Source organism: Stegodyphus dumicola, chromosome X2 (genome assembly GCF_044657685.1).
Source record: "Stegodyphus dumicola isolate Sdum_Otavi_A_Nest chromosome X2, ASM4465768v1".
NCBI classification, from domain to species: Eukaryota; Metazoa; Arthropoda; class Arachnida; order Araneae; family Eresidae; genus Stegodyphus; species Stegodyphus dumicola.
In genome coordinates, this window is record NC_140781.1 from 92,626,439 (window position 1) to 92,645,799 (window position 19,361).

Sequence of the window (19,361 nt, forward strand, 5' to 3'; positions counted from 1 at the left end):
GAGTGTGCTTATAGCTATATCATGAATATATGCGGAAAAGAAGGAGAAAATACCTTATAGAGTAAGGCACAAATAGTGTTTAAAAGTGTAATAATATATATTGTCATGTTTTTGGTAACTTGAATATTGAATAATCAATCAGAATTCTTAAACATAGAATAGGAAGAGCACTAATCAAATAACAAGAAATAATTTTATGAATAAATAAAAAAGTAAACTTTATCTTATGGCAAAATAATTTTATTTAGGTTACTATTTATAAATTCTGAGGACAAAACGTTTTCTGGACACATAGGAAATGATCAAAATGTCTTGAAAAATCACTATGAATAACAATTCACAATAATGGTAAAAACCCTCATTGCTGAAAACAATTATTTAAAACCAACAAAAGGAAACCTGTAGCAGGTTACAAAGACAACTGTTTTAACAACGCGTATATGGTGTGTACCAATATACATAAAATAAATGGAATGTTTCATAAAGCATTTAGATTTGATTTCTTATATAAAAATATCCATGGCATATTTTATACAAATAAATAAGAAAATAAATTCCTCACCCATTAAAAAGCAATTTCATTTCAAAGTATATGAAAACTCAATTCAAATTAATATTTAGTGCTATTTTGGAAGTAATTTGATATTACTATAAAAAATGACATTTGTTTCTCAGTCTTTTATTTATAGTAAACATCACCTAGCAAATACAGGAAAGTAAACTATCGAAAATGACGCAGCAGATAATTTTCTTCATACAAAATAAATCCACTAGCAGAAAAGTACAACTTTAGCTTACTTTTTAAAGAAAAAAGTTATTTAAAAGTTTTTTCCCTCTTTTTGAAAGATTTTAATTGATTTGCTCAAAGTAGGCAGTTGCTTACAATATCATATAACGAAAATACAAATTAACACAAGATACTGAGAGAAAGTCTGTAGTTTAAAGGAAAAATAATCACAAAATCGCATTAAAATCTTTAAAATATGCATCACGAAAACGTATAACTGCACTCTGAAATAAGAAGTCTATTTTGGTGGTGAAACTATGACCGTTGGGTTTGAGAGAGGATTACAAATTTTAATATAAAGTTAAAATTTTAAAATAGAGTTTTTATAAATTTAAGTAATAACATATAAAATAAAAAGCTAAAATGTTAAATGATATTTAAAGTCGATATTTGTCAGTGTTTGATGGAAGTAACGTCATCATAGACATGTGATTAACTCTTTTTTGTATTGTTAATCGGTATAAATGTTACTAACAAGACCTTAGGAAATAAATAACATTATTTTACTTTTATGAAACATGAGTCCGTTCAACAATAAATATAACTTATTATGATGAATTGATTATAATTAACAATGTGGGTTAATTATGCTTGCTCTTAGGCGCTGGCAGGTCAACTAATGTGGCTGCTAATCCAGTCAACAGTTGAAGAAACACTGTGATATATTCCAGGTTGTCTCCATTGTGCACATCCAAATCCAGCTGAAATGATACCGACTAATGTCCATTTTCCGTCTAAATACACAATCAGTGGACCGCCGGAATCGCCCTGTGAGAAATAGACAAATAAAAAATTTTACTTATACGGAAACACCTTAAATGTTCTCATAAAGGAGAACATTTGAATGCACAAAAAACTCAAAGGTATTGTTGATGATTTCAAGCCTATATAAACAGGCCTATATGAAACATGTTTAAAGGCCCTTCTGAAAAGTTGTAAGGTATTTCTAGAATATTTAAGATAATAAAGAAAATAATTCAATATAAAAAATATTCATTCTGTGTGTTCGAGTTAATTTCAGTATGCAGATATTTGCAAAAGGAAAATTAATTTGATAACTGATAATTTTTTCTCGTTTTATTTCATCTAATTATTCATTGAGCAAACTGATCCTTTTTGAAACTGTTAAAATTGTTTCTAATCAGAACTTTAAAGCATCTAAATTTGGGTCATTTGATCTCTGTATTACATTATTCAGATAAACACTGAGAAAGAACTACAGTACTAACTACCCTTATTGCGTAGTTTTGCAACAAGCACTTCACTACAAAATTTGTGAATCATTCTGTAAGACATACAGACATCACAGGCAGTACCAGAACTATCAGGTGTTTCGTAATGAAATTAAGCTAATCAATAAGAACACACACCTATTTGAAGGCAGTTAGACTTGTTAATTTTTGGTGTAATTATTCGACTAAATCCTCTAAGTTCAGAAAAATGGCTGAGCGCAATGAATTTTGAGACCATTTCTTAGAAGAACTACTTGTATTTAACAGATAACACTGATAACTTTAAAATCATTTTGAAGTTATAAATTTCTAATTTAAAGACAGTAAAGTCAGAAATACAACTAAAAGTTTTTGCTTATTCATTTGTGAATGGCTGCTTAATATTCCAATTCTTTAATGCATGCCACGTTAAAACACCATCCCACATAATCTATATATGTAACTAGTCATCTACTACAAAAGAAAAACTGATTAAATAACATTCAAAACTAGTTGAAGAATTGTCCTCTAAAATTTTAATAGATGTAACATTGTAAAGATATCAATTGATATGAATTATGTTGGAGTGATATTATATTCTCAAATAACAAAAATAAAAAAGAGCTGATACTAATGGAATTCATTTTGGTATCATTTTTTGGTTCTAATTAGAAAATATTTTATTCTATTTGAGTCATTCAACAAAAATACAAAGATTCTGAGATCATAAACTTCTTACTTCATTGACTGTAATATAGTATATTACATATAAATTTTAAATAGCTGAAGACAAAATTTAATGTGCAAAATTACAAAATAAGTTTCATTACAATAACGCATGTAAAATATACAATTATCATTTAAACCAATGGAACTAATATGTAATACAATTTTTTCATATGTGATAAAAATAAAATGGTTTTTTATTATCCATTTTAAGCAACAAGCGCATGATAATGTTAGAGGAAATGGAACATTTTTTAAATCTACAGCTTATATAAAACCATATTTAACAAAAATATCACGTACTTACGCTGCATATTTTTACTATTCTCACAGTAATACTGTTATTGTTAACTCAGGTCGAGTGGAAAACGAATTCAGGACTTTCAGGAGAAACAAAAGAAGAATAGTTTTTCAATGATTATTAGCTTCATGTAATATATTTAAACATGCTTCTACTCGTTTCCCACTTCCGTCTTCAAATCAACATTTCGCAGGAAGGTAGCTGTCACTATTTTCTATTGAGTAGCGCCTTTATTTTAAAATGGGCACTGACATACGATCTGTTGCAGCAATAGCGAATATAAAAACAAACATTAACTTAAAGCACACTTTCAAAAACTGCCATTATATTTTTAATTGATTCTCAAGAAAAATATGAATAAGTTCATGATATTTTTCATATATTGTAAATCCACGTTCATAAAAAAGTACCTAAAGCATTTCTTGCATTAACCAACTGTATTTTGTTTCTCTTAAACTTTAATTGATAAATAACTTCAGAAATGTTAAATTGGTACATATCGCACCCAACGCTCAAAGCATTCAGGCAACTGAACACATCATCATGAAATAATTCGTACTACAATTTTCAGTTTTCATAAAATTCTGTTTTCAAGGTAAATTGTGCTGAGAATTTTATAATGTCATTATTAAATAATTCACACGCTGAATAGTAACGTACAAAGCTGAATCCAAATGGTGAGACACAGAGCAAACTTAAATTACAATGTCAAACAAAAGTATTACTTTGAATAAAAGAGAAAGGAGATAGCCTTCCAAAAGAACAAATAACGAGAAAAAATAAAGGACAAATAAATATATATAATAAAAAGGACGAATAAATATCTATAATAAAAAAGGACATATATATATATATATTTCATTCTTTTCGTCCATATATAGTTCATTCTTTTCGTCCAATTGATTTATCCAACTGAAATAATAACCACATTAATTTTTTGGTTTATTCTTCAGCATATTTAGTCCTTGCATTCAAAAAGTAAACGAATTACATCGGTGGTTGCATTGGATTCGAAACATTTTGAATAAATACATCTTGCAACCTTTCCTCAGTGTTATTCTAGTCTTATGCAATTATTTACGTATGCAAATATCTCAGAACTGTCATTCTAAATCTGAATTTATTCAGCATGGCGCCAATCCTAATTAACATTTTAAACAGAATTACTTTATTTTCTAACAGAAACCGATAAAGCAATAAATAGGGACATTTAAAATGCTGTAATGACCATGATTAGTAGATTTCGTAATCCTTTCTATATAACTGGTTTATTTAGAACATTTGGATATTTCCCTGATATCTTTAGAAAACAGTACTTCTAATTAGTCATTATTGACTGAACATTCTCTTATGTGATCTTTTATAAATTCACCATGTAAACAATGTAAATGTATTCATTGTTATAGGTAGTTTATTCCTATGTAAGGATTTATGTTTTATTGAATAACTGATCACTTAAAGTTTAAAAATGAACGTAATCAAAAGAATTAACATAATCATGGGTATTTAACTTTTAAAATGAAAGTAAAATAGATAATTCAGATTTATTCATTGGTGCATGAAGTTTGTTAGCAATGATTACAATTATTGAAAAAGTAATAAGTTTAAAAATCCTTAATTAAACTAGTAATCAGGAGTATTTGTGTATTACTCTCATTTCTGCATAAATATTCGCATGCAAGAAAACATATATGCATTTAAATTAAGCGCCGAACTCATGAAAGACACAAGCAATTCTGTAACAACAAAATGATATTTTATTTCACGTATTTTGGGGAAAGTTAATTTTACCTTGAAATTATAGATAATACATTAGATATTGTACTAATTTGTTTTATTTACCACACATGCATCCTTGCGTCCTCCTTCGTATCCTGCGCACATCATTTCAGGAAATATTCGGACATTGATACCTTTCCAATGATGCCACATCTCGCATTCCTTATTTGAAATTATGGGAACTTCCACTTTCTGGAGAAGGCGTGTTCCATATCTGTTACCTGCATAGTCAAAAAGATAACCAACTTATAAGAAATATTCCAGAAATGTTACTACAATAAATATATATTTTTAAACGATTCTGAATTTTAATACCTGCAGTTTATGTAAAATTTGTCTCCTGTGATATACATTTCCCCTTTATCAAATTAATAAAACTAATTTACTTACTCAGATTGATAGCTAATATTTTGAAATGGCAGTGAATTGACAATATTTTCTCCTTGACGATGAGGAATAACTAAAGGTGAATCCTCAAATCTGCGAATCCATTGATTGTTGTTATCCTTAATATGATAAAAGTGTTAACGATGTTTTATGCTCACGCCAAATTCAGCGCTAGTTGGTGTCCTTAAGATGTCAAGTTGAGTCAAGTGTATGTATAAGTACTAGATGTTCATTCTGTTCAGTATCTGTCTGGTTTCCAGTATTCTGTGTTTTACTATTTGCTTGTTGTGCCGTCAATAAATGTGGTTTTTGCAACGATGTGTCCCTAAGCCTACTTTTTCCCTGGTTCTACATAACACAAAGCTATTTAGTCATGGGAAAGTTCTCTTTGACAGGTATGAGATTTAATTAGGTAACAGTTAGCCGGGCGTTTCGATTTTATTTATTTACTTTGTTACCATGCACATGACTAAAAATAGTCCCGTTTGGATCTTAACCATTTTTCAGTACCAGAAAAAATATTGTTTTCTATTAAGTTCGCAAATGAAATCTTGATTACAAATAAAGTTATTTGTTCACTTGCTTGAGGAGTTAGTATTCCACCATTTGAAACAAAAAATGTTTTCCCATTCATATTTAGCTGAAGAACTAATATGCTTACACTAGTAAAGGTTACATTAAGTTAAGTACACTACATTTTTAAAAAGCAGAAGTACTTTTCGTAAACTTTCAGGATTGATATCTGTACTTTATTATAAATTCAGATATAGTATAAAGCAATTTCAATATTATAAAATAACGCATGTTTTTGTTTTTCTTATCCTTATTGACTTATAATTTATAGTTGTGCTTCTTGATATCAGTTTGAGAATTATTCCATTACATGCAGTAAAAACTTTCGGGTGGTATTTCACATATATTATACATATATTCCTTCATAGTTATACTGAACTTAGAGGCATAAATAAAAACTTGGGTTTCAAACATAAATGTAAAAAACACGCATTCGTGAAAATTAATTTTACTTCATCTTTTAGTTTACAATTAAATAAAAAGAATACTTATAGGGATGTTCCCTTATGACATCATTGGACAACATGAAAAATTATCAATGTGATTTACATGGTTATTGAAGGTTGTTAAACTCCAACGTATTTTCATCATTTTGGACTCGTGTATTTTTGTAAAAAGTATTTAGTTGCTTTTATTCTGTACAGAAATAAGGTAATCTTTTACACAATGAAAGAAGAGTGAATATTCAACGAGTTTTATTTTTTACAACAATTTTTAAAATAAAGTATACATAAAGCTTGCAACATTACAAAACGTTTCTATCATCATAAATTAAGAGAACTTTGTAACATCTTGCCGATCATTAATGAAGCAATCCAATAAGAATCCACCAATTTATTTGAAAGCTTATTTAATTTAATACAAGTGTTCACAGAATTCATATAATTAAGGTAATATTTTAAATTTTAGCTACAAATAGCTACAGAAAGTTTCTTATTAAAAATTACTTTTTCTTATCCAGCAGAGAAAAACTCTAAATCATAGTAAATATAGATCATCTTGTAAGGGTTTTATTTTATTTTGTTAATAGTTATTTTTATTTTTGAACAAGCCTTTCCTTTACCTTCTTAATTTCCCCACCTACGTTTTCCTACCAGAATGAGTTTTCAGTATAACGCTTTGTGCAAATAAGGCGGAAACTAGTATTTAAGATGAGGTCTGAGTTACTTCAGTAGGAGAGTGTGTTCTGCCCTTTCGTTCACGTTATTGCTATTAGTTAAAGCTTGCTATTCTACTACCGTATTTAATACATGCCTGCTAGTATACGCCGGTGATCCACAATTAAGGACCAACTACGCGAGTTTGATTCTGTGCAGCTTCGGTTGATTAAATTTATTATAGCATTAGTTTATCTTCTCTGTTTTCTAGTTAAAGCCTACGTGGATGCTTCTTGTATGCCCAAGAAGGACCATCTGTAAAGCTATTTTGTGTTGGAAGGAAAGAGTATTTTAACCCTTCTCCGGAGCTGTTACTTACGAACAAAAACTCAGCGAATAGTCGCTATATAGTTCTACCAGTATTCGAGCTTTCAAGGAACTCTATTTTAGCTAGGATATTACAGTATTATAATCTTCAAGAATTTTCATAACTGAAGTTAAAATAAAACTAAATATGTTTACAATTCTTTGTAACAATTCGCTTCATACTAAAAGCAAAGTAAGTATATAAAATGAGCATGGTTATGCAGAGGTTCTTTTTGTTTTACGGACAATAACACTAAAAGTTATATGCGGATTGTTCTGGAAGTCCTGCAAAATAAAAATACAAGTTATATATATATCTTGCTTTTAGTAATGTTTGCTAGTATATGATGAGCTGTTTAGTACTGTTCTGTAAGTAGGATAACATTTTAGTTCTTTAATGAAAAACATTTCCCGCAAATTCACTAATTTGGTTTGGTTTATTTGATTATGACAAAGCTCGCTAGGGATATCTGCCTAAGAAGAGGGATGCTTTTGAGGAAGATGTTTTACAAGAAACTGGCTCGTATCCACGTTACACATGGCGAAAACCACAAAAACGCCCATGCAGCCAGCCGTTGGCCCGGAATCGAACCCAGGTCGAACTATCAGTCAAATTTATCAGTATGTTACAGTATTATTATTTAATACGCTTAACAAATCCAGAATTTTCTAGAATGTTAGAATTTAGCAAAATATTTCTATTCATTTCCGTCATTGTTGAAACTCATGTCATTACACTCTTTTCGGGAAAACCCTATATAGAGATTCTGTTTATTTAAAGTGTGTGAGTTTATTTAGTACGGTATAAAAATTTTTGTGTATCGTACTCCTGAAAACAATATGATTTGTTTATCACAAAATAAACAAAAAATCTTGAGCATTTTATAGAAATATTATAAACCTCCATTATGATGCGTTATATAAATATAGTTAAGAATCACTGAAATATCTATATAAAAGGAAATGAGCTCTTCGATATAAAAACCCGTCGTTTTTGTAAGTTTAGAATAATTGAAAAAAAATGTTACACAGTTTATTTTATTGCGACTCATGAAAGAAAACTCTTCCTTTTTGAAAAATGACACTAAACATCCCAAATAAAAAAAGAAATCGTTCATTCGAATCAAGTATCGGTGCTAAAGACACATGACCTCAACATGTAGGTTTTTAAACAGTTATTGAGAACCTAACTTAATGCTTTAGTGTTAACGCACTCTACCAATCTGAGTAGTGGAAAAGATTCAGAATTGCCATTCTCTAAATTTTAATAAATCTCAGTAAACAACCCAACAACATATTTTAAATAACATTTAAAGAATAAATTATCGCTATATTTTATTTAGACTTGATTAAAAGTAGTAATCTGCACTGGAAAATTTCGTTCATAAATTTGATTCTCGTAGTGTGAAATAGGTTGACTGATAAAAAAGAACTGAAAGGATTCTTTCAATATTCAGATTTATTGATTATAATAATATTATTTATTCACAGTTACATATAATCTTCTCTTAATAAACAGAGACTTTTAAGTGACACTACAGGTAAAGTTAAGTAATATCAGTGTGGAATTCCTAAGATTTTTGCGGGATATAAAAATTTATGACCAAAGTACTACAGTGTTGAACTCAAGAAACAATGTGTATAATGTTCTTATAAAAATCGAAACAACTTAATTTAGTCAAAAAAGCTACATTACATGATGAGCCCGTTTCTGTTTGAGATATTGAATAGAAGACTTACTAAGAGCTGGATCTGTTTTTCCCCAGCCTGTAATAATTGCTCTCCAACCTTGGAAATTCCAACCATACGGCGGCAAACATATAGGCAGAACATTTTCTTGGTATCTAACTGGCCGGTCAAGCCGTATTAAAGCCACATCATATCGATCTGGGTGTGATGGTGAAAAGCGAAAATTAGGATGTAGTAACTTTTCGACGACTCGAAACTTCTGCGCAGGTAGCAACTGGTAACGTTGATCATGTATATCATAAGCTCCTAAAACAACTATGACATCTTGCAAATGTGCTCTGAAACATTATCATCAAGGTTATTTATTACATTATTATCCAACCTACTGTTATATAAATTATTATAAAATACTCTATTTTTAAAGTAAATTTTAATTTTAACGACGAAGTGAAAAATCTAGAAATTGGATATAAATCTTTCAAATTATAAGCTAATTATGATTTTTCTATCAGTTTCATTTCAAAAAGTGTTTGTAGCTCTTGAAATACTTGAGACCAGGTGACTATATTCTCAAATAATTTAAAGTTCTTATTTTCATAGTTAATCCAAATACTAAAAGTAGATGTATTTAATACGTGAAATGAATTCTTTCAACTACATATATTTGTGCTTGCTAAGATATCAATACATCAGACTTATTCTCTGGTTCTCTTTTATAGAATTATGTGTTAATTTATAAAAAGACTACTTATTCTAGAGTAAAGAGAAAATGAAAGCTGAATATTTGTTAGCAGATTAAGAGATTATTAACATAAAATTTTTTTGAAAATTAAGTGAATGAAAGAAGTATGTAAAAAGAAAAACATTCTGAATAAAATTAATGAATAATTAACAAAGTACATAAATTAGGTTTTCCTGTTCTCTTTGCAACATTTCAAAGAAAACATAATATTCTTTAAAACATTTTATTAATATTGCACCTAAATTTAGCAGTACCTTTCATAGAATTTAGTAAAAGCAAAAATGTAAACAAATTTAATTTACCAAGGATTATATTGAATTTCAAGAGAATTTATAGAAATTTTGTGTTTTCTCAGTGGTGGTTTTCTTTCTTAGATGAGTATTTTTATCATTATGAATATTAATGAAATTAGTTACTAGTTATGAATAATGGTTTGTTATGATTACTAATCTTAAAAAAAATTGCTTTCAGATAAGGAATTTATTATTTGCCTTTACAACATAAAAGATAATGAAGTTTCTATTAAATTATTTGATCATAAACTTTATAGCATCTTATAGAAAAGTTTGAAATTAACAGGTTATACTTCTTGAATATGTTTTTAAGGACTTATTGAAATTATATTTGTTTCCAACGAAATGATTAAAGTGTACTATTTTAGTAATGTAAGTGCTAATTTTAATGATATAAGGGATTATACTTAGGTGTTGAACAGAAAACTTGCTGAATTAATTTATTTAATATTGATGAAATAGATTATTAGTTTTATATGAATGAGAATTTCGTAGAAAAACAAACGAAGACCACAGATCTGCTACACCAGTTTAGGAAAATACCGTTGTTTTAAATTTCCTCATTGTTCCTCAATTCAAAAATGTATTGGAAATTGAAATACTCTGAAAGATGAGTTTTTTATTGTTTTAATTTAGTGTGATATAAAAGCGTAACACCAAGATGTGTTTCCTGTTATCTTTCGGGTAAGCAAATCAAAATAAGTAATACAGACCTTTAGCAAAAAACGTAATTTTTAATGCATTAAAATACGAGAATGTTTTATATATTAAAAATTACCATTAGCAGTGAAAATCTTTATTGAACTATGCTAAATTTAATTCAGTTATAAAATTACGGAATTATACCTCACAAAAGAAAAACAACAGAAGAAATAAACGGAAAGCAAAATTAATCTCTATACTGTTTTGATAGTTGAGAAAATTAGCTACTCTATGAACTGAGTCCTTATAAACTGATCATTACATGATAGTATGTTTTATATACTGTTATGGCAGTTTCACATTTTGTATTATTCCTAATAGTTTATATTAATTTTTAAAATGTTATTATTTATCAATTTAAAAATTATCTCTTTATGTACTGAAGAGAAATTACGTATAGTATCAGCAGGAAACTTGAAAATTCAAACATTTCCCTCAACATGCCAGGAATCAAATCTGAGGTCTTCCATTTGCTAGATGATTGATGTGCTGACCAGTCCATCGCAAGGTCACACAGGGGGACTACCTTTAACTTCTTGCATTCTCACACGTCTTTTAAACGCCACTGGATTACCACATTTTAAGTCGTTCGCCACTGTAAAGTCATCAGGTTGCTGTGAGCAGAAATCTTGAAAAATCAACGGTGCAGTCGTTATGAACTAAATACGAGACCTTTTAACTACTAGCTAGATGTGACAAACATTATATTACACTGATACGTCAGAGGAGTGTCTTTAATTCTTTACAATATATGCAATGGAAGAACTTTGTAAAGTCAAACAAAAGCCGCTAAAACTATTATTAGAGCTTTTTCTTCAAGATCAACAAAAACTCTCTTCAGAAATTTGGCCTTGAATAATATAAATAAAGAAAAAAGTATGCCATAATCAAATTTACCAAAAAATGAGATTGGAGTAAAAAATCAATTCTATCAGAGAGCTTTTGAAAGCCGGTACGGTTTTCTAATCTTAAACAATCATCTGTTTACGTAACAGTCCGAAAATAGGCTCATATGCAAAAAAGGAAATAGTCACAGATATGAAAGAAAAAGAAATTAGGACATCTTTGATCTTTTTCAGAAAGCCTACTTTTACACATATACACAGATGGATCTTCAGATGAAATCCTCCTTAAAGTTGGAGCTAAAATACTTGTTAGCTGTTGAATGGCCATATAATAGAGTATAAAAAAAACTGGTGGAAGCAGCATTGCTTCAAATTACACCTACGAACTTTCTGTAGTCCATGAGTTTTAAACTTGGTACGTATATCAATCGGATACCAATCAAACTATAAGAATAAATTTAGTGACTTAAAATCAGCCCTGAGGCTATGAAACAAAGTTATATTAGATTTACGCAAAATATTCGCCACTTATTTGACACAACTGACCAACTGAAGAATGCATGATACACAAGTTTCCTTCCCAATCCAAGGCAATGGGATTGCTGGCGAACTGGCCAAGCAAAGCTAAGTATGCCAATAATGATGTAACAAGTCTTGTTTCTCCCTACTGCTAAACGGTAAGCTTCAAACTCAGGGAAAATTCCTTTAAAACGGCAACTGCGATTGTATGAAATTAGTTTCTATAGAGATATCACTTAAATCGGTCTGATTATGAGCTTGGTATTGTGAAAACTGTACCCCGTGAAAATTCTTCAAACTCCTAGTGCTGCCATAGCAACTCACAGATTAGTACCGGTATAGATTCTTTGATGGACATGACACCAACCCACCCAAATTTCCTGAATAGGAATTCCTTTTTAAGATTAATGTTTATTTCATATTTTATACTTTGAAAATCATACACAGTTTTTTTGTACCTGTTAATTTTACATGGAGTGTAAAAGGCAACTTACTTAAGGATTACTCATATGTCTGTAATTCAAAACTTTAACTAAACCCAGCGACTTACTACTACAGAACATGTATTTTATTATAATAACACAAGTGGGCAATCAAGCAAGCTTAATTAATTTTAAACTTTTCATAGCTTACGATCTAAAACGGAAGCTCCATAAAGGATAACAAAGTGCTATAAAATAAATTCTTATTTTTTAATATGTGTGAACAGAGTAAACTCAAACTCGTAAGTAACAGGCTAAGTAACAATTGTTATCGAGTCAAAATTTATGATAAATAAATTTCAGGCACTTTTATCTCCTTAGCTAGTTACATATTTTGCAATATTCTAAAAAAACGGCTTTTATGCAGTAAGAGAGCATATCAGAAAGATAAACAAAAAAATTGCAAAATGAATAGACTTTATATCAGCTTTTGGCATATCAAAATGACGAATGCATTATTTGTTGTATATAATAAAATATCACTATCATCTGGTATAATGAAGCCCCACAATTTGAAGCAGATAAGAATATACTTTAGACTTTAATTCACAGTGATATACGATTTGAAATATACATATCGCTGATGAAGAAGAGAAAACATACAATATTACAATTGATTACAATTGATTGCAGTTAAAAAATATATTACCTGTAGACGCAATGAGCGGCAGTCACAACGTAATGATGATTTAGAAGCACTCCTCCACATTGCTGCTGAGTAATTTTTATGTGAGCCTGTAAATAAAAGAATTTTTAATTTCGATAATGAATATTTTAATATCTTAGAGAAAATACTCATGGCTTTAGTAATTACTCCGATTTGTTTTCAAATATGTGACGTACTTTGAAAGAACCAAATGAAAACTTCTTTATTTGATAGCAAATGCATTATGATCCCTAATATCTAGAAACGTAATTTTAAAAGATTAGGTTTGTTACTTAATCTACATAAACACAGCGATAGATAAGTTTATAACTAGGTTTAATTTTACTTTGTTTTAACTAGTTAAATTTCCTCTCTCAGTTAATTTAATCGCTACATGTGAAACAGAAAATTCATTCTTAAATTTGATTTCTTATAGAAGAAATAGTCATACAATTCAAACCATTGGTTCCCAAAGTTTTTTTTGTCACACCTTCCTACTGCCAAAAATGAAACTTCTTGCAACCCTTTTCTCTAATAATGATAATATTATCTACCTATAAGGGTAGTAAGAACAAAAAACATAATTTATGAAGATTTTATTATAGAAATTTACTCTTTCAGACACAGATCTCCACTATGTAAATTCGGATCTCCATTATGTAATTTCAAGTTCAATGAATCGAAAATATCTGATAGATAAGCTAATACAACCTGAATACTCCACTTTTGGAATTCCATTTAAAATTCAGTTTGATTTTGAATTTCCAAAAACTGAATCACTTCATCTCGAAGTTCAAATAATCTTGCTAACATAATTTCCTTTTAAGAGTCAGCGTACTTCCGTGTGAAATAACAGTCTTTTATGTTCTGTTTCCAAATCTTCACAAAGTGTATTAAAAAAGTCGAGTATTTAAAGCACTTTTTTTAACATGATTGACAGTTTTGATGCATAGTTTTAAAGCATGGTTAAGTTCGTTTGGAAATGTCTTATCTGCCAAGGCTTGATGGTGTATAATACAGTAAATAGCTGTAACATTGGTATTTTTTTCTGACAATCTGTACGAATCCTGAGCGAGATCCAAGAATTGATGGAGAGCCGACTGTACCTACGCCTACCAGCTTTTGCCATGGCAGTTTATATTTGCCAAAGAATTCAGAGATTGCTGTCATTATATGAAATGCTTTTGAAGTAGTCGTTGACTCTGTATAAAATAGCGTCTCGTTTTTAGTTGTTTCATTTTGTACGAGCCGAATGAAAATTACAGTTGACAACATTTTGCAACATCTGTACTCTTTTCCAACTGTACTGCGAAAAAATTTTATTTTTTTCACGTCCTGCGCTTACTGACTTCAGCCGTATCATCAATGCGACGTTTCACAGTGTTTTCAGTAAACGATATATCTGAAAGCAGTGTTTTTCAGATGGCTGAGCAAAGCACCCAGTATTATCCAATTCCAAATTTTGAAATTTGTTTTAAATTTGCACATTTTTCAGCAAAAAACCTCTTTTGGCTTGTCATGCTATGTTTTGCCGGCAAATGTCGCTCCAGACGAGAAGCCCCCATAGCACCATTGCTCAGTACTTCGTAACAAATAAAACATTACGGCTGGCGACACTATTTTTTTGTATAGCAACAAAACCGTATTTAATACAATCATCATCGTATTTGCGTTTTTTCGACGAACTCATGACGAGGAAAAAACAACTTACGAGTCGACAGTTTATTTTCGCATTAAAAGTATACGTAACTTGCGTATCCAGAACTCATACAGAACGGTATCACAGAACCACGGATGAACTCTTGGCAAACGTGACCTTCGACACCGACTCGACTACTATTTCGCGCATGTGCAAAACGATATTAAGGATATTCGACAGCTATTCGCCGGTTCGCATGTGCAAAAAAGTATTAAGTAGTGTATTTTTCCATCTGCGGTCTGACGCAGCCACTCCTACTTTGGCAAAGTTTACTTTGTTAACAAATACCTTCTTTGGCCCAACTAAAACACGAGCGCAGCCCACAGAGACGGATTTAGACTTGATAAGGCCTTAAGCTATTTCAGATATGGGGTCTTTCATAAGATATATTAATTTTTGCAGACCCCCCCCAAGAAAGTGGGGTCCTGAGCTGTAGCTTGTGTAGCTTGTATATGTAAATCCTGCACTGGCAGCGGGCGGGGAATACAAGAGCACAAGCGGCGAAATACTGCTCGCGTGGCCCGTGCCTCCCCTTTACATGTCGTCGCATTGGAAAATCAATGATTTAAACCAATTTATTTATTTCTTTTATTTAAAGCTCTAAAATATTTTGCATTCTTTAAATATGCAGTTTTTCTCGGCAAACAACTTAATTTCGATGTCTTTAGGAATTGATTGGATGGAATTTAGATTAAAGTTACCTTAAGGATTAAGGTGTGGTCTACTTTCATAGTAAGGAAAAAAATCTCTCATGCTATTCTTTGAAGCTCAAAGCAAGCTTTAGTTTTGCTGTAAATTAGGAGGGTATCGAAATGAATAGCCCTAGGTTGAATACTGCTGGCATATTTTGGTTTAATGTAGGATGAAAAGCTCAGGTGGAATCATCTGTAGAAAATTTAAAGATGAGAACAAACGTTATTGCAGATCATATTGTAAGAATTCACGGCATAAACAGAGGTTTGAACCCATATACGCCGAAGCAATTACATAGCACTCTGCCAAAAAGGACTTACTTAGGCAGCTGTTATTTAGGCATTCCCAATGCAAAAGAGAAAAAATAAACATCTACTAAATATTCATCATCAATTTTTACGTAAAATTACCAAAACTTCCTGCACTACTTCAACAACTGCAGGTATTGTGCTTGTAGGTCTACTTCGATTGCATAAGCGAGTACAGCATCAAGCAATTCTCATGACTATATTGCAACTCAAAATATACTTCTATTAACTGACATTCTTCTTCCTCTTTTACTGAAGGATGATTCTATTGAGTATCTTAGAAAGGACATGTTGGCAATGAAAATAGTATAGAATAAGCAGAAACATTAGTTATAATTAAAGCAACTGAATATGTTGTAAACAGTAATATTGTTCATTCAAATATCTACACCGATAGTATGTTAGCACCTTTTGCAAATTATTCACAGACATCACCATTAATTTACAAGATTCAATAATTATTACGAAACAGGAAAAGATATGTTGGCTAAAATCTCATTTTGAATCACATAGTAATGAAATGGCAGACCACTTCGAGAGAGGCCGCTGAAAGTTATAATGCGAAATACCCCCACATTCCATCGAATAGATCATATCTTAAAAATATATCTTGATAATCTGACTAAGAAACAGTATGGAAATGGAGAAGAATGAGATTTTATGAGCAAAGAAGTACCTTTAACTATCTGTCAACAGCTGATCTAAAACTTAAAATTTCGATTCCGCAGTTATCAAGAGACATAACAGCACATGGTCCCTTCGCAACGTTTTACTATAAACATGTATTAATGATCGTTGCGTCTGTGGGGGCACTGAATTTCCATATCATTATATAATGTCATGTCCCTTAACGAAACAATATCATATAAAATTTCTTGCAGCTAACGGCATTTCTGTCAAGATTTCTCATTAATCTTGACAGAAATTAATAATCTTGTTCTTAAAATTTTTATAATTATGAATCTGTTTTTTGCATTGGGAAACGATATTTGCCATCCCGCTTAAAATATGAATATAAAAATAGCATTTTCACTTCTTTAAAAGTTCATTATTTTATTTATAAGCTTACTCACAGTAACTCTATTTTATGAACATAAGATGTAAAGGCTTAGTTTGACATTATGATCATCTGTATGTTAGATTTTATGAATCGAACTTTAGGTTTCACGTATTGTGGGTTTCATGAACTGTATTTTTAATGCAACTACATGCCCGTTTTAGTTTTTTTATTCTTCTTTCATGTGACTATGTTTAAAAATTTATACTCTTAAAGTATGGATTGTAATATGAAAAATATAATTAATTTGGTTATTATTATTTAAAATTAAAATAAATCAAATTAATGATGAATGTGGGACAACACCTGTTAACCAAAGGCCAAGAGTCCCATTCATAGTCAATTGAGTTGAAATGGCGGCAGACTCCAAGTGCTTAATACCAACAACATATGGTCACTGCAGTGTCACACCTTTCTCCGCAGCAAACTACAGAGTTAGACAATGAAAACTAAAATATTTGACGAATATATCATTCTGAATTTCAAGTTAGGGAGTGCACTTCAGGTTGGTAACTTTGAATGATTTCGAATTTTATCTATAGTAGTTTCAGTTTTCAATGTTACTAAATATACTGACTTCAAATATTGATAATTAGAGGACATGAATGGGAAATGTAATAGGAATTCAAAACTGATGGTCATTTGGACTAGGACATTCACCAAAAAAGCTCGTGCATGGAGAACCAGAGACTGTATTCGTAGAAAAGCGAAGAATTTCATTCATTCGGATATTCACCGTATAGTATTGCGAGGCCCCAACTTGTCAGCAACAGTGGTAGTGACTGCTATGAACTGTAAATTACACAAACTCGTAAGAAGGGTTTAAATCCCCTTTTTATTCCACTTTAGAAATAACAGCTGCGTTCACTTGACGCTCACAAACTACGCCGAACCGACGGTTTAACAAAACAGAAATGTGAAACTAAAAATAAATGACAGGATGAATAAATAACGAGATCACTACCTACGAGGCTCTAAAATCGTAACTAACTTAAACGCGTTCTAAGATACAGCTCAGATTTAGCAAGCTTACTGATTAAGCAGTTGAAGATTCAACGAACTGCCGAAATAGGCACACAGGCCGAAACGATCGGTTCTTAAATTTCTACCTAGCAACCTTCACGCTCGTGATTCAAGAAGCACACATACAATCTCGTTTCCCTTCTATTTAAACTCAACTTACTTCTGCTAAAATTTGAATATACTGCGCGTTCTACTACAATTTACATACTCTGGCATTGGCAATTCTAGGGGAAAGTAAAGGCTTGACAGGAAAGATAAAATAAATATAAACCCTACAACCGAAACAAAAGGATGTTGCCAAAAAAGAATATTAGAATGTTAAAGAGAATTGCATCCAAAAAACATAAAACAGCTGCTTCCCAGATTAGGACAGAGAATAATATTCTCCTGAACTTACCCATATCTACAAATATTGCATATCAGGAGTCATACTAACAATCAGGTAGCTGTAATAAAGCTTTTGATAATCAGCACTCATATTAAAAGCTGGTTTCAGGGATGTCAGAAGCACAAATCCATAAATCTTGGACAATACATATTTCAAAATACTTATTGTTCAGCAATGAATTCATTTTCACTGTCTTTTTCATTTCTAGGAAAGTTTATCTGTGAAAAATCTCTCTCAGATATATATAATAGGAACCGCCTTCTACTCAGAGTGAAGCATGGAGATAGCCTAGTGAATGCTTGGGCCAAAGCATCGTGGACATTTTTGAAACCGATGATTGTTCTGGATTGCCAGTTCACTGTCAAGGACTCTCCATGTATCCCAGAGGAAAAAACCCACTTAGTTTTCAAACACTGTATTCCGAAGGAGTTGTCCGATATCAGGATGATGCAGCAATTCCCACCACAAAACTGGAAGCAGAATGCTTTACACAAAGTAATCAATATTTCCATGCCTTTCATAACCCCCTGATCTTTACACTAATCAGCCTGTCTGAGAGTTAGAGGACTGGAAGACGTTAGAGGACAGACCTGGAGAATGTTTACCCTCTCCAACATCATCAGATGAATAAGCACTGTAATGCCAGAGAAATGGCAAAAATATCATTAGCGATTGTATGAATCTTGCACAGGTAGTTTCCCACCAATGTACAAATAACTGCTAACTCCTGTATAAATATGTATCATTACCCAACCCCCTGTATAAATAACTGCCATTCACATCAACAGATTATACCATTACTACCAGCCCCCAAACCCGCAGGAAAACGAGTCTCAGTTTTCCTCTTCATTTTGCAAAACGTACCAACTCTATTTCTTCTGAAAAAATTCTAAATTTCCCAAAATTAATTTCATATTTACATTACTTTTATTACGGAAAACATAGATAATTTCTGGAGCCGATAGCCATCTGCCATGAAATCCTGAATAGTCATTTGCCGTGTCTGTAGCCAATAGTCATTTGCCGTGAAATTCATTATTATGATGTA

The 19,361-nt window shown here is 31.0% G+C and overlaps 1 protein-coding gene across 1 annotated transcript in view; it reads right to left on the reverse strand.

The window, feature by feature from the left end:
* Positions 1–218: 218 nt before the first annotated feature.
* Positions 219–19,361, reverse strand: part of LOC118198103 (serine protease 33-like) — an 83,963-nt gene continuing 64,820 nt past the window's right edge. The window contains exons 5-8 of the mRNA XM_035369704.2: positions 13,149–13,234; positions 8,968–9,254; positions 4,868–5,025; positions 219–1,555 (exon numbers count right to left, since the gene is read on the reverse strand). Of these exons, the coding sequence (XP_035225595.1) occupies positions 1,400–1,555; positions 4,868–5,025; positions 8,968–9,254; positions 13,149–13,234 (687 nt within the window). The 3' untranslated portion in view covers positions 219–1,399. The remainder of the gene's footprint in view (positions 1,556–4,867; positions 5,026–8,967; positions 9,255–13,148; positions 13,235–19,361) is intronic.